General features: G+C 42.4%; 1 protein-coding gene across 2 annotated transcripts in view; it reads right to left on the reverse strand.

Annotated features, from left to right (window-relative positions):
• MTNR1B (melatonin receptor 1B) overlaps positions 1-25,274 on the reverse strand; it is a 35,460-nt gene extending 10,186 nt beyond the window's left edge. For both annotated transcript variants that reach the window (XM_074571481.1, XM_074571474.1), the window contains exon 1: positions 25,034-25,274. In XM_074571481.1, the coding sequence (XP_074427582.1) occupies positions 25,034-25,256 (223 nt within the window). In that variant the 5' untranslated portion in view covers positions 25,257-25,274. The remainder of the gene's footprint in view (positions 1-25,033) is intronic.
• Between the last annotated feature and the right edge of the window lie 922 nt (positions 25,275-26,196).

Consider the following 26,196-nt stretch of genomic DNA (forward strand, 5'->3'; position numbering starts at 1 on the left):
TGTGCAGACTGTTGCATTTTTCTCTGCCCCCTCCTCTCCGACTGTTTAACTTGGGTTGCTGCGTAGCAACAAATGTAAAGACTAGGGACAGGCAAGGCAGAAAGTGAATGAATATGTCTATAATGTATGGGCAGATCTTTTTTTAAATACCAAGGATCAATGACTCGATATAGTTATTTGATTCTTCCATTTCCATATCCTAACCTTAAGGGAAAACTCAGAGTTACCCTTGCAGATTTCTTACTTCATTATGTCTTCAGTGAGAATGTAAATGGGAAAGTTATTTGGGCTTAAGGCTTAAAAACCCCTCTTATAATCAGTACTGTTTATAATTAAATAGCCTTTTATACTGGCTGAGAATGATAAAAACTACAGCTTTTCTGGGATGTCACTCTGACAGCTACCTGTAGGTATTTATCTGTACTAAAGGAAGAGGAGCAAGATTTTGACTTTAATGAAGTAAATAAGAGTCCTATCATTCTGTAAAATGAAGCCAATCATTCCTCCGCAGAGTTCACAGCAATAGATGCCCTGAAGAAGAAGTTAGACTGACAGACCCTCTGTCCATACGCACTAGGCATTTCTCTAGTGCTAGCTCACTCCTCAGCCCCGCTTTTTATTCCTCTGCCAGACTCCTGTAGCCCCTGTACTCAAAACAAACGTTAAAAAGAGAGTTCTGGAAGGCTTCTGATAGCTTTCTTGTGGTGGATGTATAAAGACAGAATCTGGACTCAGTTTCTAGATAGTCTTATAGTCAGAGACACAAGGTACCACTTCAGTTACTTTTAAGTTAGTTTGAAGTTACTTTTGTATAAACACTAAGCATCCAAAACTTTTTTGCTCTAGTTTTTAAATATTCACAAAACACACAAGGTGAGTCTAATCTTTTAGTTCTTTCCTGCAAGTCATTAAAGGAAAAAAAAAAAAAGTATTATAGGCTCAATCATAATTCCAAATTTCTGCAAGTGATATGCCGCTTGCATACAAAATCCTTCCTCAGCTGTGACATCAGCTCTCTTCAATAAAGGTAACCTTGATACTGATACTAGGCTTGGTATGGAAGTTGCTGGTGGCTTATAATTTTTGTTTCTGACAAGCAATTTGTGCAAAAAAAATGTAGTTTTTGTACTTTTAATCTTAATATTATTGCCTTTAATTATATTATATTGTATTGGTGTAAATTATCTGCTTCTAGATCTCTTTAATGGCTGCTGAAGTTAATAGGAGAATTGCCATAGACTTAAAGGAGACATTAATCAGATATAAGAAAAAAAATACCTCTTATTAACAAGAATGTGAAATACTGAAAGCATTTGATCACTATAACAAGGGCAACAATAATGGAAAAAAATGAAGAACTTGAATTATATTTGGATGTAAAAGAACATAAACCAAAGCCTAAACCCCTTTCATCGTTCCTACAACTTTTAGAAGAGCAGATCTTACCTTCAGACAAAAAGAAATAGCAGTGCATTGATCCCAAGGCATGTTAGCCAGGATTCACACAGCAAGTGCTTTATTGGATCTATTGAGTCCAGACCAACGTGGAAACGAGGCATATGTAACAGCTTGAAGAAATCAATCGGTCCATCAGTCAAGAAAGCTGTCCCTCTTTAATAGCCCCTTGTCTATAATTACTGATTAGCAATAGAAACTATGCAGCTCTGATGAACTATTATCTTGAATTTTCTTGTGCAATGTCACCTTTTGAGCACCCGGCTTAAATACAATTTCCAGGCTTCAGACCCTACTGAATCCTCATTAAAGTGTGTCTGAAGGTCTGGATCAGATAAAACTGGAGCATACTCAACTAAGAGCAAATTGGTGTAAAATTGACTTCATGTGTCTGTCTCCACTCCTGGTTGTATAAGAATAGCCCTGACACTGAAACTAAGGACCAATTGTCTCAGCCAAACCATTTACATGGCAGATTATTCCAAATGCCAGAATGAGTGCAAACCTTTGCAAGGTATGAGTGGTTTTTCAGCTCAGAGTTCAGGATTTTAGCAAAACCGATGATTACTGTGATGGAACTGTGTAGCTGGTCCCACTCCTGGAGCTTTGTCATTATATGTATGTCCATGTATGCATGGATAATTACTGTCTCTTCAGCTGATTGTCTTTCCCAAAATTTCAGTTAGTTTTTGGCATATTTTATGAAAGAATTACATAGTAAGCTAGAAGGTTGTGCTTTCAGACTCAGGATTTCTGCTAAAGTGGCTTTTAAAGGGCAGCCCTGGTTATCACTGGCTCTTACTGCTGCCACTGACACCTACCTTTTCTGACCTGCATATTTTCCACTGGACTTCAGTTCCTATAATTCTTGCAGCTCATTTCAGGCTTGGTTGTGGGAGTCCTTCTTAAGGTTTGCTCTTTAATGTGGAAAGAAAAACATGACTCCGGAGGGACTGAAGAACGGGCACCAGGTAGGCAGGCAGAACTAAGGACTGGGTAGGGTTTCTTTTCTCTTTCCAGAGCGGCTCAGCGTATTTTGCTCAAATGGCATGCAGGGAGACATTAGCTGCTCCTGGAAAAAGGCTGATGCTTCTTACTTCCTCGCCACTAATTTTTGTCTCTAGCTTTGGCTTCTTTGATTAGTCACTTTTACAGTATGTAAGGTCTTGTAGTTCTTGATTTTTTGTTTAAATAGGTAACTTTTAAATTTGTTTAAAATCACCCATATCAACTCTTTTTTTTCTCACAATCCATGAGAAAAAATAAAACCTGCCAGCCTAATTCAGATGTAACTCCATTCATGTCAGCAGGAATGAAGCTACAGAAGTGGACACCAGCAGCAGGTGGAGCAGAGAATTAAGTCTTTCAGACATTGACATTTGAATTCCCTGTGACACTACAAGCCAATACCTCGGGTAATCTTTGATTTACAGAGACATGTTAATCTACTATAATGTTCAACAGTGTGTTACTAACAGAAGGTTTAACATAATGCTCCAAACAAATGCCAGATGGGTTTTTGTTTTCTTTGAATGTGACAGTTTAAAAGTTGTGATACAACTGCTTTGTAGTTATGTTTCGTGATTTCAGATATTAGTGGGATATACTGCAGACATTGATTTAATGGAAAGAGACAGGGAATATATTTTCACGAGAACTGCAGTATTTTAGAGGCTATAGCGAAAAAAATTAACATAGACAATGAGCGAAGGCTGTTGTTGGATCTATGGAATGGTCAGGTTATTTCTTTTTAGAAAAACATACATTCTATAAAACTGTTTGAAATATTTGGTGAATATAATTATCCTGTGATATGTATAAGTAAAAATTCTCTACCATCACTGGGAGCACTCTATGCAGAGCAAAAGGGGAGTATTTGCTGTGACAGTTGCCCTTTTATTGTGCAGCTACCCAAAGGCTTTGGGAGAGCTTTCTGTTCAGAAGAAATCCAGGCCTGGACACCCTGAAAGTTAGACACCTGTGTTTTCACAGAAAATTCTGGAATCCAAATCTAAGTAGGGTTTAAACCTTAGTCATCAACTTTCTGGAGGAAAGCACTACGCTGTTATGTAGAAGATGAGAAGAAGAACTTTTCATTTTAAGACGAAACAATACAAACACCCCACTTTTGGATAGTTTAGTGGAGAATACTCTGTACACCCCTTTTTCAAGCTGTACTGCAATGAAAGAACGCAGGATTCACAGGAATAGGAGCTCAGCGTGTAAAAAGGAGCTTGAGATTGTGGCTTAGTGACTCGCAGACTGCTAGACTGGGACAGACTTGTGTCCTTGGCCCTACATCTGCAACTATGAGTTGGTGCTGGAAGCTACATTTGCAGGAGCTGAATCGTAAGCTCATAAGCTGTAGCTCTCAGTTGTAAACAGTCTTAATGGCAAGAGGCACCTGAGTTGCACTGTTCATTAACACGTTTTTGAGAGCATGTTTTTGGCATGCTTGGCGGCTAGGTATCAATATAACCCAGTGAGCAAAGCCTTCTTTTTTTCCTTTGTGCTCAGGGTTCTTCCCCAGGTGGTTAAATATGGGAGCACTGGTACTTGTTGAGAGTTTGCTGACATGAATTTCATAATAGAATGCAGGTGCAAAAAAATATTTCTAGTGTTGTGCTGTTAAAAACTTAGTAAAAGTTTGAGATTTGTGACCCCTAGCTGTATAATTTTTCTCGCCTGTGGCTTGCTCTGGTGCGAGGAGGGACAGTGGTGACTCTCTATTGCCACCTCATGCACCAGCCACAACAGAGACAATACATAGCACCGTCGAGCAGGGCAGATGGCAAAAGCAAGTGGTTGGTTCTTCCAGAGAAAAAGTCTGATCGCTAATCAGGTAGTACATTTATGGGGTGATAAATACTTTTCTGGGCTTCTGAGATGGCAGGAACTTTCCTGGTATTGAGTGTTTTTGGAGAGAAAAGGGGAAGCAGAAGAAGCAAGACAAGTTCTTCCAGAGAACTCACTATTGCCTAGTGGTTAGGACACTTCCATGGCAGAAGAGCCTTTCTTTGATAAAGGACTTGAGCCTATGTCTCCCATAGACCCGAGAGAGCCCTAGTCACCAGCCCTGATGCTCTTCTGGGGTTAGCCTGCTTCTTTTTAGGTCATGTTCAAGAATTATGCCCTAGAACCAGAACACACAGGTTATCACTTATATTGTAGACTGCTCTTCATGAGCATGTTTCAAAGAAAAAAAAAATATCCTTCTCATAAATTAACACGTGGGAAACTGAGAGTCTCCCAAGACACAGATTAGGAAGAACACTCTAGGTTCATAAGTCTTGCTCTTCTCTATGAGATAATACCGCCTCTATTAGGCACACTCTGGAAAAAATGACAGCACTTCTACAGGTCAGTGCTACAAAATGACACCATAGTGGCATACTGGTGAGGAGTGGAGCCAATAGAAGAGCTAGAGCTATTAATCAAAGCTAGTCAAATTCAAAGCAAACAAAAGGGGATGGTTGCTGCAACAGGTAGAAAACCTGTGAAACTCCTTAACAGATCTTGCAGGTGTACAGATTTTACCTGTGTTCAAGGGAAGGCTGGAAAAGTACTTGGAAAAGACATCAGTTGAAGGTTTCTAAACAGACACAACATACTAGGTTCAGGAAATCCTCTGAGTTGGAAGGAATCAGAAGTTGAGAGAATATATCACATAGGGATGCTCTGTTCTCTTTTTTTTTTCCTGAGTGCCTGCTTACATCTGGAGTTAAAGACAGAGTATGAGTATGAAGCTAGCTAAGCCCTTGGTCTGTACCAATACAACTGCTTTTACAATGAGGACAGTAGGTTTCAGTGCAACCATTCAGAAGCACGGTTCCTTCTTGGGCTCCCCTGTTGTGATGGAGTGATATGGCAGTCTCGTTCAGGTCCTTGCCAGCCACTCCTCTACACAACCAGCCTGGTTTTGTTGACAAAATGTTTGAAGAGGCAATAACCTTGTTCTGTATGTCTAGCCACCTGCAACTGAGCTGCATTTTGCAGCAGGGTCAGGGTGAAGATCCTTTATACCAATGCCCTTACACTGAACTTGGGATCTTGCCTTCAGGGTGGTCTAGGATGGTGAAAGACCCCTGTCGTTGCTGACAGAATGTCTCTATCTAGGGTACTATTGCTTCTCATGCAAGGAATGAAGCCAAGACATCTACTCTGAGAGCTCACCACCATGGGCACCACTGATGGCCCAGCTCCAAAACCTCTAGTCGCTGAGCACGATCACTGAATAACAACACAACCAGACTGTTTTTTCACTAATTCATGAAAGAAGTTGTGTTTCCTGTATCTGTCAGTACATATCAGCTTAATCAGCTGTAATCACAGCTGTTGATTGCTTCAACCAAGGAAGAATAGGAAACCTACAGGAACAACTGCAAGTATGAAAACTCATTTACTGCTGACAAAGGGGCTAATATGAAACACTGTAAAACACAACAGGTGCAATCTAGCCAGATCCTATAAATAGCTAGGCAACCTATTATTGTTAATAACATTTTTTTCAGTCTCCCAACGCTATATTGTATTTCACGGGGGAAAAAAAAGTGAAATACGTAGCATTTTGTAGTATGTTGTTTTGTTAAAAAAAAAAAAAGAAAGAAAAAATAAAACTTCGCTCAGATCAACTATAAAAGACTTGAGTGTAGAAGCAAACAAAATAGGGACATTTCATTGTGTCCTGGCAGATATTAATTTATACTGTGTGAAAGGCTAGCTCATCTTCTTTTAGACCTTCACTATTACCTTCTATTACCTTCATCTTTGCTACTGTCTTTAGCCTGAATTTGTGTCAAAGGAAATTGTGTCGGGTTTTTTTGCTCTCTTACAGCAACAAAACAGCATTCAGGTCCTTAGAATAACCTATCTTCCAACTTCTTTTAGAAAGGAGGACAGGAAATTGAAGAATGAAAATAATTTTGTGCAAACAAAATCCATGTTTTGTTTTGGTTTTTTTTAAGCTGGTTGGTTTGTGGGTGTTTGGGGTTTTTTTTTAATATTCACTAGAAGATTAGTTGAAGAAAAGAAAAGAAGAGAAAAAAAGAAGAGAAGAGAACCCCAGAACATAAAATAATTCTGTTTTGAAATATAAGGCTCAAGATATTACAGAAGATACTATAAATATCCAGCAGATACATCAAGTGAATAAAATTTGGGCTATTGCAGACTAAGGGAATGCTCAGCACCAGTTAGCCAAGAGATCTGGTTACCCACGATAAGGTGTGTCTTGGAGCTTTGCCTTGTAGACCTATTTAAACAGAACAGAGCATTTTCACCAGTCCGAGCGTTGGGATCTCCTCTTACGGAAATGAAAACATGCAAGTGGTAATTTCCACAGCGATTTACTCAACTGCTTTGTGGGGCTCCAGATGAAGGACTCACAGCAGGTGACAGCTACACAACCAGAAACAAGCACAGGCAAAGCATGTACATGCAAACTAGTTACAGCTGCAAAAAGAAATCAAATCTAAGCCCATTATTGATGCTATGTACTTTTAGGGATTCCTATGTTCAACTCCCACATACAGTGGCGGATCCTAAGACAGTCTTGGAATTCTATAAAATGGGTTCTTATACACTGCAGTAAATATAGAACATGGGAACATTTAATATGGGGAACACTTAGGTTGCCAGGTTGCCAATGCTTCTAACATTCTCTGGAGTCCCTTCATTATGATCTTCTTTTCCCTTCTCTTGTTTCCTATTTTGCCAAGGAAGAAAATAGATGATACTTGATGAAAATGGCTGTTACAACCTTTCAGTGAGGAAAAGTCTTACTCTTTGTTCTGAGCTTTTGGAAGGCCTCATGGCTATACATACACAGGGATATGAACGTCTTCAGAAGCAGTTGTCAGTCTGTGCCATCTACTTCTTGTGGAAACAAAGTCTTAAAGCAAAGTACACTGACACGAGTCATCTTATAATGACATTCATAGGTTTGTAAACAGCAGGTAAACAGATGAGAAAGTGATTTTACAGAAAGTTATTGTGCATTCTCTTTTAAAGCATTGGCTGGTTGGTGTTTCAACTCCATACAGACAAAGTATGTCATGATAATTTCCTGAATTAAGGTGTTCTCTGAGAGCCAGTAAAAGCCTTGCAAAATGACTAGACAAAAACTCTGTTCACACTGGGCCTGTGAGTCACGATATTGGTGGGACAGTTAAATGAAGGGTGATAGGCATAGGCATATAACCACAGAATCATTTATGTCGGAATGGATTTCTGGAGATCATCTCGTCCAATCCTCTTGTTCAACGAGGGGTCAACTACGGCAGGTTGTTCAGCGCCATGTTCAGTCAGGTTTTGACTATCTCCAGCCATGGAGACTCAACAGCCTTTCTGGGTGACCTGTTCTAGTAAGGAACAGATAGTTATACAGGATATTTACTGTTTTCACTAGGGAATAGGGGTAAGGTGCAGTTGATTTTGCACCAGATGAGCATTCTACTTGATCTACTAAATAGCAGAGAGCATCTAAGATTGTACCTGCTACCATGTAGGTAAAGAAAAGACCTGGTCATTAACAACAAGCTAGAGTTGCTTGGTCAGCAGCGCAGATTAGAGTTGCTGGGGCTTTGTTTTGCTCATGCTTCTGTCTTCAGAATCCTTGTGGCAGCAGAATCTGAACAGTCTGACTAGACACAATGATCTGTGGTCCAAAAACAACAGTGAGTGACTTCTGTCTGCTTGAAGAACCTAGTCACACCTATGTATGGGCAATTCTCTTTTACTGGGTGAATACGCTTGCAAACTGGGATAAAACAATGTAATTTTTACAAAACCAAGCTTGAATGGAAATCAGTTTTGTATATATTACATTAGAATGTTGTGTTTGAAGGTCATGTACTTCACTATTTTGTTTTCTCTCCATAAGCAGACCAGATATTCTGGCTTTATATTTAACCAGGAAGCTGGCTGTATAGCAAGTTTTACAATCTTTATGGTCCTAGCCTTCCGGGTGTTTTATAACACTGACTAAAGAGGATTACCTTGTTTTGAGATTATCAAAGTAAAGGCATAATTACAGGATCTCAAATGAGTTATTTTTTGTTCAACTTTGAAACAAATGTCCAGTGCTGAAATTAGACTCTAGATTGCTTAGTCAACATTTCATGCCTAGGACCGTAATCATAGGTAAAATTAGAATATTTCACCTTGCTAACCAGCAGGTCATTTTTTTCAAGGCAAATCACTCTGGTTAAACCATTTTTTACAAGGCCTGCTTCAACATCTGATTAACATTTTACAGATTTTTCTTCTAGTGACTGCAAAAGAAAATGTAAAAAAAGAAACAAGAATCTTGCTTAACATGAAAACTGATTCAGAAAACAATCTGTTGTCTGTGGGCTTTAACCCCACCTATGAATCTAAGTCACTTTAGAGGTCTGACAGGTAGGCTTTGTGTCATTGAGTAAACTGCTCTGTATTTCCACAGCACTTTCTACCACTGTATTTTATGCCAATAAAATAGATGGAATATCCCAGTGCACTACCTGACTTTTGGTAGGGGATTTTGAATTTTAAATTTTGTTTCTGTCATGACCTCTAATGTAACAAGACAAAGGCATATAAGGATACCAGTCCCCTATTAATCAAATAATTGTTGCATTATCTCAGTATGTGGCTTTTCTATTTAACAGAAAATTCTTTAGATAGAGCATTTTCTGCCAGGTGACTGTGCTGATGTAATTAAAAGAGTGAGAAAGTGTTTTGCTTTGTGTTCTCTTTTGGGAAACTATTGTTATGTTTCATTTAAGGGTTGAACTTACTGATGCAGAAGATTCGCAAGAGTTTACCTCCCAGCTGCTTTCAGTATCACTGTATACCGCAAATACAGAGCTCTGCCGAGACAAACTATTCTCTTCCTATTATTTATCAAAAGGCTATACTCTGTTTAACAAATAAAATAACATGCAACTAAAGGCACTAATACTACTGCAAACATATTTCCAGCTTCACTTTACCTGTTTTGCCTTTTCCAAACTGGAGCAATAAAAGGGATGGAAAAATAGTGGCAGTAAGCAATAAAAGACCACATTAAAGGCACAGGAAATTTACCACCTTTAAACATACATGCACTGCAAAAAAACCAAAACAACAAACAACAAGCTTGGCAGAAATCAGGGATCTCAGAAGTCAGGATGAATCAAAGCTGACCTATGCGTCTGTAAGCCAGTTCTGTTGACAGAGTTCTGCCAATTATGTCAAATGAACATCTTTCTACCTGTACTTCGGTCATAATAAAAGTTTTTTGACAGCAAACTGTGGTGTCATGCTGGAGCCTTACAGAACTCCCAAATCACAGATTCTCTTAGGTTGGAAGGCACCTCTTGAGATCCTCTAGTCCAGCCCACCACGTTCAAGCAGGGTCAGTGAGAGCAGATTGCCCAGGACTGTGTCCAGTTGGGTTTTCAGTATGTCCATAGATGGAGAGTCCCCAGCCTTCCTGGGCAATGTGTTCCAGTGTTTAACCACCCTCACAGTGAAGAAGTTTTCTTATGTTCAGATGCAATATCATGTTGGGGTTTTTTTGTTTATACCCATTGCATTTTGTCCTCCTAGGGGGCATTACTTAGAGTCATAGAATCATAGAATCATAGAATCATAGGGTTGGAAGGGACCTCTGGAGATCATCTAGTCCAACCCCCCTGCCAGAGCAGGGTCACCTAGAGCAGGTTACACAGGAACGCGTCCAGGCGGGTTTTGAATGTCTCCAGAGTTGGAGACTCCACCACCTCTCTGGGCAGCCTGTTCCAGTGCTCTGCCACCCTCAGGGTAAAGAAGTTCCTCCTCATGTTTAGGCAGAACTTCCTATGTTCAAGTTTGTGCCCATTGCCTCTTGTCCTGTCCCCGGGCACCACTGAAAAGAGCCTGGCCCCATCCTCCTGACACCCACCCTTTAAGTATTTATAAGTGTTGATAAGGTCACCCCTCAGACGTCTTTTTTCCAGACTGAAGAGACCCAGAGTCTGGCTGCCTCTTCTTCATTTCCTTCCACCAGGTATCTATACTTCCTGATAAGATCCCCCTGAGCTTTCTCTTTTCCAGGCTGAACTGTCACAGCTCTTTCAGCCCCTCCTCAAATGCAAGATGCTCCAAGCTTCTAATCACCTTAGTGGCCCTGTAGCGGACTTCACTCCAGTAAGTCCACATCTTTCTTGCATTGGGGAGCCCAGAACTGGACACAGCACTCCAGGTGTGGCTTTATCAGTGCTGAGAGGAAGGATGCCCTTCCTCAGCTTGCTGGCAATGCCCTGATGCAGCCCAGAAGGCTGTTAGCCTTCTTTGCTGCAAGGGTGCATTACTGACTCATGATCAGTTTGTTGTCCACCAGGACCCCCAGGTTCTTTTCTGCCAAGCTGCTTTCCCGATGAGAGTCCCCCAGCATATATGTATGCCTGGGGTTGTTCCTCCCCAGGTACAGGACTTCACACTTCCCTTTGTTGAAGGAAATTTCATGAGGTTCCTATCAGCCCATTTCTCCAGCCTGTCCTGGTCCCTCTGAATGGCAGCACGACCTTCTGTCGTATTAGCCACTCCTCTCAGTTTTGTATCATCTGTGAACTTGCTGAGGTTACAATCTGACGCATCATCCAGGTCATTAATGAAGAATTTAAAAAAGTGTTGGTCCCAGTATTGACGTCTGAGGCACACCACTTGCCCTCATACTGGACTTTGTGCCACTGGTCACAACGTCCTGGGCCCAGTCATTTAGCCAGTTTTCGATCTACCTCATGTCCACTTATTAAACCCCTACTTTGCCAGCTGTCTATGAGGATGTTATGGGAGACTGTGTCAAAAGCTTTACTAAAGTCAAGGTAAACAACATCCCGTGCTCTCCCCTTATCCACTAAGCTAATCATGTCATTGTAAAAGGCTATTAGCTTGATTAAGCATGATTTTCCATTTGTAAATCCATGCTGATTACTACCAAACACTTTCTTGTCTTTCATGCTTTTGGAAAAGGTTTCCAGGATTAGTTACTCCACAAAATATTCATTACCTTATTAATGAATCAGAAGTGGTACCTGCAATTTTATTGACTGCTCGTCTTCCAACCATTAATTAGGTCAAACTTTTCTTAGGTTATGATATCTAAATCTAAAAAGCAATAGCTGAGAATGAGCCACTAATTGGAAGCATGTCACGTATTCTCATAGGTTGAGGCTATCCACAGGTTTATAATCCTGTCTTGAAAATAAAATATACATGAAATTTCTGGAAGTGTTTTGGAAGGCATTTCAACTCTTCAAATAAGTTCCTTTGGCCTCAGTGGTACTGGCAGTGTTTGAGGGTAAAGGAAGGAATACATAGCTGCACCTCTTACCGCTTCCAAAGTACTTAACACTTAGTCCATTGCAGATGATTTTTATTTACAGTTCATGAATGAAGCACTGGGGATCTGAAAGAGCATGGCATTTTACTCAGAAGAGAATGCATGATCAACTCAGTTGGAGCTTAGTGTGGTTATCTGCTTTAGCGTAGTTACCAGTCAGTCACCTGGTTAGTTACCTGGTTTAGTGTAGCTACCAGTGAAGTTACCAGTTTTATCTGGTAGTTAGCTACACTTTAATAGTGTAGTTAGCTGACTCCTGTAGGAAAGCTTCGGAAGTATTCCTTGTGTAAAGTGATTCACGTTTGCTTTTTGTGAATTCTAACTCTGTGGGTAATGGAATTAAGCAATTTTGCACATAGGTGTAAAGTGGGGGCCATTTCTGAACACCTTGATGCCCAATAAGTTCCTTGGCTTGTGAACACTTTGGGAAGTTTGCCATTTTCATTTCATGCTTATGTAGAAGTAATGGTGTGGTGACCCTGTCTGCATGTCTCTGCATTGAGAACAGTGGGTAACACCCACCGTTCTTAGCAGCTCTTGGATACATGAAGGATGCAGTCCTTAAGCCTGAACTCGGAACTGTTAACAGCCTCAATGAGTGAGGTTACAAACGCCCTCAGCAACAAGTTGCTTCACTTCAGAGCAGTGCAGTAGCAGTTACGGGGTAGTTTACTACATCAGAAGGGGTTTGCTGAGGTGCTTTCAAGAAAATAGTGGAATTAACTTTTAACTGAGAGGCTAAAAAGGATGACCCTCCATTTTTAAAGGACAACCTGGAAGAAAGTGCAAAGGTGTGTTAAAGTTGCATGCTTTACAGACCAGAAGGTTTGTCTAAGTGAAGATGGAAATTCCAGCTAAGGTGTTGTGTGAAACTTTTCCTCTGTAGCAATCCAAAAATAACACCCTGCACATTCCAGTTATTTCAAACAAGCTGTCTGGAATGCTCAGTCTCTTGCATATAGATTCCAAAGAGTCTTAAGAACCATAAGTTGTAGTTCACAGAAACGAGTGATGGGATAGCTTCCAGTTGGCACGTATTGACTAAGCCACCTGCATGTCTTTACTTCTCTTGAAAAGCAGCATGTTTTAATATAACATCCTTTTCTTGTCAGTAGAAAAGCTGAACAGAGTTGTCTGCTTCTAAGAATATCTTTAAAAAGACTAAAATGCTGATGAACTTCACCACGGGCAGGATCTGCACAGCATGAGTAGCTTGAATAGACACTTTAAAAAAAAAAAACACAAAAAACTATGTAGATAACATTCAGTAAGTAGATTATTTTTACAGGAAATAAAAATACCTAGGCTGATTAGATTACACGTATTTAATTTAATTGTGATCAGCAGCACAGAGTCCAGTTGGAGGCCTGTAACCAGTGGTACCCCCAGGGGACAATACTCGGTCCAATTTTGTTCCGTATATTCATTAATGACCTGGATGATGGGACAGAGTGTATCCTCAGCAAGTTCGCTGATGATACCAAACTGGGAGGGGTGGCTGACACTCCGGAGGGCCATGCTGCCATCCAGCATGACCTGGACAGGCTGGAGAGCTGGGCAGAGAAGAACTTAAGGAGGCTGAACAAAAGCAAGTGCAAGGTCCTGCACCTGGGGAGGAAGAATGCTAAGCACCAGTATAGGTTAGGGGTGGACCTGCTGGGAAGCAGTTCTGAGGAGAAGGATCTGGGGGTCCTGGTAGACAGTAAATTATCCATGAGCCAACAATGTGCCCTTGTTGCCAAAAAGGCCAATGGAATCCTGGGCTGCACAGGGAAGAGTGAGGCCAGCAGGTCGAAGGAGGTCATTCTTCCCCTCTACTCTGCACTGGTGAGGCCACAACTGGAATACTGTGTCCAGTTTTGGGCTCCCCAGTTCAAGAGGGACAGGGAACTGCTGGAGCGAGTCCAGCGTAGGGCAACAAAGATGATTGAGGGACTGGAGCATCTCCCTTATGAGGAAAGGCTGAGAGAGCTGGGACTCTTTAAGCTGGAGAAGAGAAGGCTGAGGGGAGACCTTATTAACATTTACAAGTATCTAAAGGGTGGGTTGAAGGAGGATGGTGACAGACTCTTTTCAATGGTTCCCAGTGACAGGACGAGGGGCAATGGGCACAAGCTGGAACATAGGAAGTTCCGTGCAAATACACAGAAAAACTTCTTTACGGTGAGGGTGAGAGAGCACTGGAACAGGCTGCCCAGGGAGGTTGTGGATTCCCCTTCTCCGGAGATTTTCAAGACCCGCCTGGATGCAGTCCTGAGTAATGTGCTCTGGGCAATCCTGCTCTAGCAGGGGAGTTGGACTAGATGATCTCTAGAGGTCCCTTCCAACTCTGAAGTTTCTGTGATTCTGTGATTTATGGGTGATATTCATCTGACATTAGGTCATTTTCCCTATTTGAACACAAATGAAATGCTGAGTATAATGAGGCAGCTGGAAAAATTGTACTGGCTTTAAAATGAGACGACGCTGAGAATTTCAGGCAGGACTTGGGCAAATCTTAGAGACATGAGGATGCCATTTACAGGTACCTGTCTTTTTTGCAGCGATGTATTTTACAGTTTGATGCTAGCTCTGAACTTACAATTAGTTAACATAATTATAGTTACAAGGCTGATGTATTAAGCAGGTACTTTTTCTGTCAGGCAGACTGGTAGCTCCAGTGGCTGTACATGACAACATTCAGACAACAATTGTTGCCCTTATTGTGCAAATATGGCAATCTAAAACAACAGATGAGCAGATGTTATTCGATAGCAGAAAGATGACAATGTTTGTGAAAGAGTCATGTAATATTATTATAATCTTCATACAGGTATTTAAACATTGAAAATGAGCCAAGTCCATAAAAAGCAGCTGAAAAAATTAGTAACTTTTTGAGAAGGGTTATGTTTTTTCTTCAGACATAATTTAAGCAGCATTTATTAAACAGTATAATAAAAGATCTCTATAATGAATAAATAATTTAAAAAGAATCTCAGCAATCAAGATCCTAGTCACTTGATGAATGTATTTAGGGTGTTGTTATCTGTTGTCATGTCAAGACGTGACTGTCTCATACACAGCTGAAATGTCAGGAAAATGCTGACTCTGTGATATAGTTCAGTCCTTATCAGTATTGAGACCAAAAGTAAACTAGAAGATTCCAAGCAGCTACTGTTGTTAAGAAGGACAATGGAGTTGCACCCACAGTGATTTAGATATATCTTTGTTAGCTTTTGCTGTCAGGAAATCTGTTTCATGCCCATTTCAAGTGATATTAAGTGATTAAGGGAGACCTTATCACCATGTTCCAGTATTTAAAGGGCAGCTACTAAGAAGATGGAGATTCCTTTTTAGAAAAAGTCACATGAAAAAGACGAGGGGTAATGGGTACAAGTTACTCCTGGGGAGATTCCAATTAGACGCAGGAGAACAATTTTTCACAATGAGAACGATCAGCTATTGGAATAATCTCCCCAGATTCCCCAACATTGGATACCTTTAAGATTCGGTTGGACAGGGTGTTGGTCCACCTTGTCTAGACCGTGCTTGTGTCAAGAAAGGTTGGACCAGATGATTCTTGAGGTTTCTTCCAACCTGGTATTCTATGATGTATCTGCTAATAGTTGAAAAAATTACAGTCTTTTAAAATGAACTGTCCTGGCTCTCTGTGAGTAGATTTGGTCTTTTAGTTGTTCTTTGGCTGATTGTGTCAGAGCACCATAATCCTTGAATTGCTTCTGCTTGTCCATCCAAGAATAGACCTTTAGTGCAGAGAGGTCATGCCTCATGCAGTTAGTAAGTGTTGTGAAGGAAAAAGCAGTCCAGAGTCCAGGAGATGCCTGGCAGCAAACGGAGTGCTACTAAGACACGTAGGAATTCCCATACTACAGCTGCCAAGAGGTCCTTCGAATTTCCTGTCTCTGAGGGTATGTTTGCACAGGTTATTTCAGGGAGATGAAAGCAAACGTATTCATACTCAGAGCTGAAAAAAAGGCTGTGTGACTGTGTTAGAGATGGATCTATGGAGAGCTGGGAATGGTGTTGCAGGCAAAGCATCACACTAACATCATCCTTTGTTTTTGCTTTTGCTCAGAACATGGGTAGAGTGGACTTGTGCCAGCTGAAATACACAATGTAAATATATCCTTTGATTCTTCCATTGCAGGTTCAAGTCAGACCTTATATGTCTCCAACCAAATGCTTATTCTATTTCTGCTAAAGACAAGCACACCAACAGCTCTATTTACCCAGTGAAACAGAACTCGGCCTTTTATTCTAAAATATGTGTCTGTGTCTTGGAGCTGATCTTGGTGATATACTTCCTATTCACTTATCAAGAAATGCATCACTTCAGCTACAGGATAAAATAAAATTATAATCTAAAACTGTCAATCAATATGGTGTTGTCAGGTGCTTCGAGGGAGGATACAAATTATCCTATAGCTGTAGAATAACCTGCCTCAGATTAGGATTTTACTCTAATGCTTAGTTGTTAGAATTTGGTTTACATGTGCCACTAACACAGTCCATACTTTCTCCAGCTTTTGGTAGCATTAGCCCTTATGACTTTGAACACTCAAAGTTATTTTTCTCCTTTATTATATTTCTGCACTCCTAAACACATCTTTCAATTTCCTTAGGTCAATAATTTCCTTACAAACTTTCTACTCCCAAAGTATTTTAAAATTCTATATTCTTTAGATTTCGTCTCATCTAGAACATTCTTAGGTCTCTGATTTTTCATTTTTTCCAAACTTGCTTGCAAGGTTTACTTCCTTTTGCTGAAGAATGCTTCCTTTGTTAAAGTAATTTTCCTAATTTGCAAATGAACAATATTGGCTTTTCATTTTGCTCTTCTACTTTTGGAATTATTAACAGGTTAACAAAGTTTAAAGTTATTATTTTATAAGTAACTTTGAAGATTTATTTTCTCAGCTGGTTACTCTTTGAACTAAGTCTCACAGAGAAGAGGATGGAATTGGTGATGAACTTATTCTGTTTCCACTCCAAGAAGAGAAATGTAATTAGAAGCACGAGAAGAGTCATGGGCATATGACTGAATAATTCTAAAGGTGATGTAGAAAGACTTGGAGTATTGATCATTTGGAGGTGTTCTCTGAGAAGAGGTTTCAGCTCTTCATGAACAGACTTCACCTAAGCATATGGGATACCAGCTTGCAATCCAAGCTGGCACAATGAATAAAAAGAACTTGAAATTGAGAGATGGGAAGAGACCCTGAGAAGGAATCATATAGTTTCTTCACTGAACACCCAGGGCAGGGTAATTTTGGCTTCAGGAAGGTGTTGGCAACAAATATAGAAAATAGGAGCTCAGAGATTGAGGAGTTTGACTGGAGTGGTAATATAAAATGTAGCAGAATCAGTAAAAGAATGCCAGGAACCTATACAAAAAAATAGGGGATCCAAAACCAGTGAGAAATTAAAATCAAACTTCTGTTAGAATGGAATTGCACCCCTGATCAGAGAAGAGAAATATTAACTGAAAGGTGTATAGTCTTCATAAATGGGTGGTGGGGGTGGTGGGGTAGATAAAAGGCAAAAAGGCTGATAAAAGCCAAAAAGGCTGATAAAAGCCTGGTAAAAGCCAAAATTACATTGGGAAACAGTTGCAAGGATAATGTGCAGGGAAGTATACAGAAACCTGCAGTAGGATGAGATCACCTCTGTTTTAGTAGGGAAACAGTAACAGAAACAATTCAATGATGGGACACTGCAGCTCCTCATATGTAAGGAGATATCATACTGATGGCTGTTGAGTTCTGGACACACACTCAGTAGATGTCTTCAATACAGAGTCTATTTGCCAATATACCCCAGCCTTTGTTTTGATAAAGAACAGACACATCCCTGAAGAGCCTGTCATAGGAAATAATGTTGTACTGAAAGCAGATGAGATTATTTTGTTTAAATGAAATGGGAGAATAAGCAAAAGGGACATAACTAAGAAGGGGTTTTGCACATTTTGAGTGCAATTTGCTAATTAGGAAAGCGAGGTCAACTATATTGAGGAGCTTAGGGACTTGTGGAGGAAGCTTGGCATTTCTTCATATTACAGATACAAAAATATTCTCTGGAACTTGCATAAAGACGGAAAAAAATAAGAAAAAGTTCCATATCTAGCTGGAGGAAAATCTGTCTCATCAAAGATATCAGGGGCAAGAAATGAGGCTAGAAGGAAAAGGAAAAGTTATATCCACCAAAGAAAACTGCTAGAGAGACCAAAACTGTATAAAATGGGAACTGACAAAAAACCTAAACTTAATTGGCTTTGCAAACACTTCTAAAATGAATAAAATATCCTTTCAACACTTTAACAAAAGGAAAAAGTAAAGAGGAACTACTGGGGGAGGGGGAATCTGAAAATCAACTTAAAACAGCTGCTGATCTCAAGAAAGATTTTTGCTGCAGTTTTTAGTAAGGACAATAACAGTGGGCTTGGGGACAAGGCAGGCTGGCAGGTGAGGAATTAACGTATCTACAATAAAGCAAAAATGTCAGAGAGATCGAATATACTTGATGGCAGGAATCTTTTAACATCTGTTATCTCAGAGCATTGTGTATTCTGAAAGGAGAGAAAGCTACCTGTGGGACCTGTAAAAAGGGGCCAAATGCGTTCTCTGGTCCTTGTTGCCAGTAGGGAAATCCTGATTTCTCCCAGGGCTTGGCTCTCATGTGTCCCAAAGAGCGGTTTAGCCATGAGTCACCTGCGGCTATGGTGCTCTCACACTTTACTACCCATTTCCTCCTCCTTTGCTATGGTGCTGGCACAACTGCTGTGTCTTTTTGCATGAATGGTGCTAGCAATAAGTCAGAAAAATAATTAGTCAAGGGAGCAATGAGAAAGCTATAACAATGTTGCCATCTCTGGAAGATAGATTTGTCTACCATAGACTATATGCTAACATGGCACTTGTATTTAAGGTGGTGAATCAGCTCCAAAGGGAGAATGAATCAAGAAATATTCAGGCTTCTTAATCTCATCTTAATTGTAGGCAAGGCTGCAGAAATAAATCTGGAGGGAACGGAAAATTAAAAATGCAGGTAAAGACAAATGGAATAAAATTCAATGTGAGCTTATACAAAGTGGTTGTACTAACTAATCTGATCATTTTTATTTAATAAAAGCTGAACTTGGACTTTCTGTAGCTGGGAGGTTGCTCTGAACTGATCTAGCCTTGGAAGCACATATGCTAGGGTACCACACACAGTCTGTTGCTACCACTGCCTGGATGGCAATGAAAGAAAATTGTTGGACCAGAGGGAGATAACCTACATTGAACTAATTTTGTCTGATTCAGAAGTCTTCTGTCACAAAACACAAAAAGAACTAATGGAATTTTGTGATAATACAAAGTTGAGAGCCCACATTGATACAGGGAAATGTCAAGATCTTTTTTTCCTTGAGGACTGAAAGAGCAGAAAGTGGATAGGGTATAATAGCATGAGGTATGAGGTCAGGTGCTGAGGGAACAATAATTCTGTGGACTGAAAAGACAAAAGAAAAAGAAGAGCTGCATTAGCAAGTGACTGCACCAAGAAGAGTCACCTGTATGATGCTATCCCATAAAAGGAAAACGTGACTCCAAGGCACACCAGGTCCATTTTGTCCAACCAGGAAAGGACAGAAAAGAATAGAACGTTAATATTATTTTCTTGAAGGTATTGGTGATACTTCATCTGCATTACTGTGAACAGTTCAATTGGCTCTTGTTCAAGACTGATTAATTCAGCTGGGATAGGTGAACTGAAATGTCTAAAACAATTAGGGAAATGAAGAGCCTTTTCAATTAGAGGAAACTAAAAGCATTTTGTTTGTTTACCATGGAAAAACAAAGGTTGAGAGGTAAATATGTGTTTATTCTCCATTACTACAGCACAAGAATTCTCATCAGGTAGAGAAATGATCCTTTCAAGTTAAAAGGCAATTATAGTTCTAGAAATAAAAATATACACTATAAATTAGCAACTAATAAACACAAAGTAAAAATTAAAATATTGAACCATAGTATTATTACAAAGAGAGGTAAAAGCTTTATTTTAAGTATTGGGTTCAATGAACTTCTCTGAATGTTGAAGTCATGTTCCCACAAATTTCTTAGTGTTGAGCAGCTTCAAGGCAAGAGAGAGATTATTGTGAGAGAGAATGTGAAGGCCAAACACAATCCCAGGGCTAAGATAGATCCCATGGACCCAGGGATCAAGCAGTCAGGAGTACAAAAGCTAAAACCATAAGAGTGCAATCTCACACTTTGCTCATCAAAATATATTCTTGTCAGCATCACTGCTGCTATTAAAAGACAATTTTGCCAAGAGTTTTCAGGACCCAGGAAGCATATTGAACATTTCAGTTGTACCAGGAATGATTTTTTTTTTTATGTCAATCTTATTTGGATCAATATGATCTCTTGAAGGACAGGTGGTAAGGAGGAAGAAAACGTGCACATTTAAAAATGGAACTTGCCAAGTTACTAGAAGTACATGATGACTTCTGACTTCATATGTTGATTTCTTCTCACCTGAATGTAGGTGACTACATTGAGATAGTCCCTCTTGATTCTTTTTGCTTTTAGTGGAGAGAAATAAACACTTTTATCGGCTGAATCATGTGATACTAATGCTGTGTCAAAAATAAGTTATATTAACTATGCCCTAAAAATGCTTATTTTTTTTCATTGATTATATAAAGGGAGCCCAAAGGAATAAGTTCAGAAACAGGTATCTCCACTGTTCTAAGCGATGAACTCCACCCCAGGAGACAATTGTACTCTATCTCAGGGGACAGGAATAATAGTAGGGGAGGAATAAAGGAAAGAAAGAGAACTGGTGTGGCCAAAGAGATGAAGAATAACTGAAATAGCATATAACAAAGTAGAAAACATACCCTCAGATATATTATGGAGGTGTGGGGTGAAGGCCACAGATAGGGAAATAGCATGGAAAAAGAGTACAAGACTTGGTTATATTGCCAAACGTGTTTATTTAGTAGACAGATGACTATCAAAATTACAATTCTATGTGCAATAATGTTTAATTTTGTACGGATGTACATATGAGAAATGTTATCCATCTCTACAGCCATTACATAGAACTAAACATGCAAATAAACCCATGTTCTTACAGATAAAAGAAACATGAAATTTGAATTAATTTGTGTTGCAATAGTACCTTGCCCTTCAAATGGAAATCAAAATCTCATCGTGCTGTGTTAGCTGTTATATATAGAAAGGAAAATAGTGGAGAGAGCAAAGAGGGTTGACACAATGCACTAAAAATATCACTTTCTGCTTAATGTATTCCTTGGCAGTGCACCAAGGCTACTAGGCCTTCTGCCAAAAGTCAAAAGGTCCCAAGTCCTCACTACTCTTTGAAATTATATTGAGTTAATGTGCCTAATTGTCACCTCTTGCTGATTTTATGCTGGCTTTAAGGCCAATGAAATACAAATAGTTTGCTTTATCTCCCTCCTGTGGGAGATGCCTTGCCAGTTCCCACCTTCTGAAGTGCTTCATACTGGGTTCTTACCCCGGTTCATGTTATGGTTGTACCTATGGTTATACAAATGCATCCTAAAATTCTTAAAAACATCTAATGGGTTTTATTGACTTGATGCACCTTCAGTATACTTGACCATCCAGCAGTGATTGCTGAGCACATGTAAACTTTTGCACCTCAAAAGAGTAGCACTTTAAAAGCTGCCTTCAACAAGGCATGCTCAACTGAAGACACCAAAAATCAATAGTTGCTTTTGAAAATTCAGAACACATTTGACATTTCAAATAGAAAGACAGGCTAATTTATTATTTCTGTATACAAAGTTTTATTTAATTTTGTAATGTGTTGGACAAAGTAGAAATGATAAAAGCATTCATTTCTGTAAATTAAATCATTTTTATAGATCAGAAGTTGCTCAGCCTCTCACAGAAAGCCTGGGTGCATTTATGTAAGAAGACAAGCGTGTTGATTCATACCAATTATGCTATGCATTACTTGGAAGAGCCTTCACAAATTTTCCCCTCCCCCTCCAAAACCAGATTTAAACGTGGGAAAGAGGCTTCTGTATGCTATGAAACAATCCATCTGTTGTAAGGCTGGCAAAATTCCCACTGTTTAAGGAATGAATGAGCAATCTCTAAAAGCACCGATCCTACCCATTCTCCATTTCTCTCTAATACTTACCACTATAAAGGCTAACAGGTCATTTTATTTCACTCCATTCTTGTGCCTATAATAGCATTAAAGTAGATTTGCTTTTGATCATGCTTTTGATGATGCTTTAATTTTAAGCAGAGTGATGCATAATTACATTATTTGCAATTACCAGATTTCTCCCTAAAGACTAGAACAGAATAGTGTTGATAAGTCCTGGAAATACACAAAAGCCCTGTTTTGCTTTCTGAAAAGAAGATTACTATTTGTACTAGTGAAGGGGGCAGAGCTGGTTAATTTATTCCTCATACACCTGTGGCTTATATGAAGTCCCAAACTCTCATCCCTAGCCAAGAAAATCTCTCATTAGCTTCTTCAAGGAGAATTGAATGTTCATGGTGCTATAGCTCTTCCTTTTTTCTTCAGTCATCTGGACCCCCTGTCTCTTGTCACAAGCATTCCATTAGCTTCATCTTGCCCCTCTCTGACATCCCTGATTACAAGTCCAACTCCTTTCCTGCCATTTTCACCTTACCATTTCACTTGATATCACCTCTGCTCCCCTTGTGAGTATGAACACGTAGTTTCTGGTTTGCTCAGGAAGGAAAACTTGTAAGTCCACCTGCTTGTCCATCTTTTTTTATGGGGGCTAAGGGCTCCCAAGCACTGCCTTAGCTCTCCACCACCTCCTCATTCCCTCCATCACTCCACCCACATCAGTTTGCTCTTCCACTCTGCTCCTTCCTTAAGAAATTGTCTCTTGAAAGACCTCTGTGGACATTTACCAAACTATCCTCTTTTAGTTTCATCCCCAAGAGACATCTCTCCCTGATGGAAAACTAAGAACTGATAATTTAAAAGGTATTTAACTTTATGAAGATTGTGCAGAAGGAACTCCCTGCTATTTTTCATGATACTTATCAAAGATGACGAGATCCTTGGGACAGGGTCAGTGACATCATATTAAGGATGATCCTAGAAGGAGATCAATTAGTAGGTATTTGAATTAGACGAGAATACCATTTCTTTCAGCGGTCCTAGGACGCCACAGAGCACTTTGATCAGTATCTTGAAACTTATTCTTCCAGACGTCACTCTCTCCCAGTCCAAACCCTCCTCTCTCCTGTCGTTTAAAGGAAGGAAGCCGTTCATAAGAGATCCCCTCTCTTGCTCCTCCCTCGGCCGGGATTTGGTGCCTCGAGTCGGCCGCCCTCCCGGCGAGAGCCTGTTCCAGGCGCGAATCCCTCCGGGAACGCACCTTCCCGCGGGGCCGGGAGGTCGCCGGTGACTCACGAGGGCTCCTGAGGGACCGATGGGAGCTGCCTCCCCCGCCGCGGCGGGACGCCCGGCTCCGCTCCGCTGGAGCCCCGGCACTGCTGGCTGCCGGGAGGGGAGCCGCCTTCCGCGGCTTGGCACCGGGTCAGGCTTCACCGGCCGCGGTACGGCTCTGCTGCCCAGGGTAGCGGCTTGGCTCCCCTGAAGGTACAGCCGAAGTACAAGCCCGGCGCCCCCAGCAGCTCTCTCCCCGTTTCTTCCCTTTCTCACCCAAACCACGCTTTCAGACATCCTCAAGTTCGGTGCTGCTCCGTGGGGTGCGATCGCTCAGCCCCGCATAGACGGGACCGGCCGACATCCCTTGCACACAGTTAGGCGTGTAATGAAGGGTTAGGAAGAGGAAACCTCATCCCTCCACAAACTGCTTCTGTTCCTAAGCATCACTTAATTTAAAACAAAGGCGAATGAGTGCCTATTTCCACTATAGCGCCAACAAGAGATACCCACTAAAAAAAAAAAAACAAAACCAAACCCAAACAAGAAAAACCCCACACCAACCCCCAAGCAAACAAAAACCACGCGGGAGAAACAAGTGAGCAGCTCTCCCTCCTTCCCCTTGGTGAGAAATCATCCCGCCGCCTCTTGGGTGTGGAGCTGGACCTGATACAACACAGAGCCAGGGGATGATGCCGTGCAGCTGACTTACTTCAGCTCTCAGCAAAGTTTTGTTACCCCGACCTGCGCACGGCACTCAAGACGTGACGAAGCGAGCAATTTCGTGGACTGCTTGGTGCTACGAGAACTTTAGTAGATAACACCCCTATTTCGGGTGGAGCTCCTTTATACTGCACCAATACCCAGCCAAGTGCAGGTATGCGAGCAGCAGCCTAACTCTGCGCATTATCCAACGACCCGGAGGCAGCCTGCAGCCAGCTGCATCAGCAGGGAAGGGGAGGGAAAATGTATCTGCATGCAGCGGGACATACAGGAATCAGGGAAGAAGTTGGCCAGAGGGAGGCAAATCCGAGAAGTTGCTGCTAACTACCGAGTTTTCTAGCGCGAGACACGTGTGACTAGCCCAGCAGTGATGAGAAAGGAAGAAAGCTCAGCAAATAAAACACGCAGCGCCACATTTTGGCACACACAAAGGAAAACTGTAGACACGATTCAAGGGAAAACACCCCACTTTATTTGCTGCTTTCTGGCTGAAGGCTGTTCGGTGAGGAGACAAGAAGAAAGGCGGTTTCGCGAACGTTAATTGTGCACTCCGATGAAGACTCCGCAGCGCGGGCCGAGCCGCTTTCCCGCGCGGGCACAGCGCCTCGCCCTCAGAGGTACTCTTCAGCAAGTCTTTAAAGTTCCCTTGGTTCTTCCTCCGACCGTTTCGGGCACGCTCGTTGCCTCCGGTAATTTAATCGGATGTCACCGATTCCCCTCCTCAGTAGCTCCATAGAGAGTACACAATGCCTCCTTAAGAGACACTGGATGACCTGCATTCCCCTCCTTAAGGGCTAGGGCAGGACCGAGCACGGGCTAAGGAGAGCAATGAGCTAGGAAGGACCTCCACAGGACGGAGCGCTTGGAGGTCCCTGCACGCATTTTTGGGCAAGCACCGATAGAGAGGGGGCTCTTCGGTCCCCTGCCTTTAGCAGGTGGCCCGCCAGGACCCCACAAGCCGGCTGGTCCCTTCAGGGCAGCCAGAAGCGGGGACCGGGGTGCCCGTGGGGCTCTGGGTGCCCGTCACCACCCGCCGCCGCTAAGGTGGTGCGCCGGGGCTCCCACCACTCAGGTGGTGGGAGTTCCTGAGCTTACCTGAGTTCCTGAGCTTGCGGTTCTTGAAGACGGAGACGATGACCAGCAGGTTGCCCAAGATGTCCACCACAGTGGTGAAGATCAGCACGCCTGAGAGCACCGTCACCACCCAGGCGGGCCGCGGGGCACCCGCCGCCGCCTCCTCCCCTTCCCGCTCCGCCAAGCCGAAGCGGCTCCGCCCGCCGGGGTCGCAGCAGTTCCTCAGGGAGCCATTCTCCAGCATCGCTGATGCCCGGCTCCGGCCGCCCTGACCGGCCGCCGCGGGGACCCCGCTGACTGGGCGCACGGGTGTGGGTGAAGCCTTTTAACGGCCGCGCCGCGCGCGCGGCGCCCACCGCCCCAACGCGGGGCTGGAGGGGCGGGGCTAGGGGCGGGGCTAGTGCCCCTTCCGCGCAGCCGATTGGGAGAGGCTCCGGGGGTGGGCACTTCGTCGGAGCCACGCCCTCCGGCCACGCCCCCATCGGCAGCTGAGGGGAGGTGGCGGCGGCCGGAGTGAGGGGAGTCCCGGCGGCGGGACGTAGTGGCGGGCAGCGGAGGCGCCCGCGCTCGGTCAGCCCTGGTGGCGGCTTGCGTGGCCGGAGAGCCTGGGAGAGCCGCGGGCACAGGGGAAGGGCTGGCAGCGAAGCTCCCCCGCCTCTCCCTCAGCGCTTCTCCTCGCAGCAGCCCCCGACCCCGCCGGGCTCAGCCGCAAAACTCCACCGTCCGCGCCGGGGAAACGTGTGGGTGTGGGGGTGTGTGTGGTGTGTGTCTGTGTGTGTGTGTCTGTGTGTCTGTGTGTGTGTGTGTGTGTGTCTGTGTGTCTGTGTGTCTGTGTGTCTGTGTGTGTCTGTGTGTGTGTGTGTCTGTGTGTGTGTGTGGAGAGGGGGTTTACCCCCCGAGCCTCCGTCCGGTGTGTTGCCGGCAGTGCAAAGCCAGGGAAACCCCTTCCCTCCCCACCTCTCGGGACTCGGTGGGCCCAGCTGGGTGTTTTCCTCCTCTTCGCCTGGGCTAACAGAGATAAAAAGGTTTGACATTTGCCTTCTCCAGGCCAAACGGACCCAGGTCTCTCAGCCTTTCCTCATAAGAGAGGTGCTCCAGTCCCTTGATCATCTTTGTAGCCCTCCACTGGACTCTCTCCAGTAGTTCCCTGTCCTTCTTGAACTGGGGGTGACAGGACGACACGA

This window comes from Larus michahellis, chromosome 1 (assembly GCF_964199755.1).
Source record: "Larus michahellis chromosome 1, bLarMic1.1, whole genome shotgun sequence".
NCBI classification, from domain to species: domain Eukaryota; kingdom Metazoa; phylum Chordata; class Aves; order Charadriiformes; family Laridae; genus Larus; species Larus michahellis.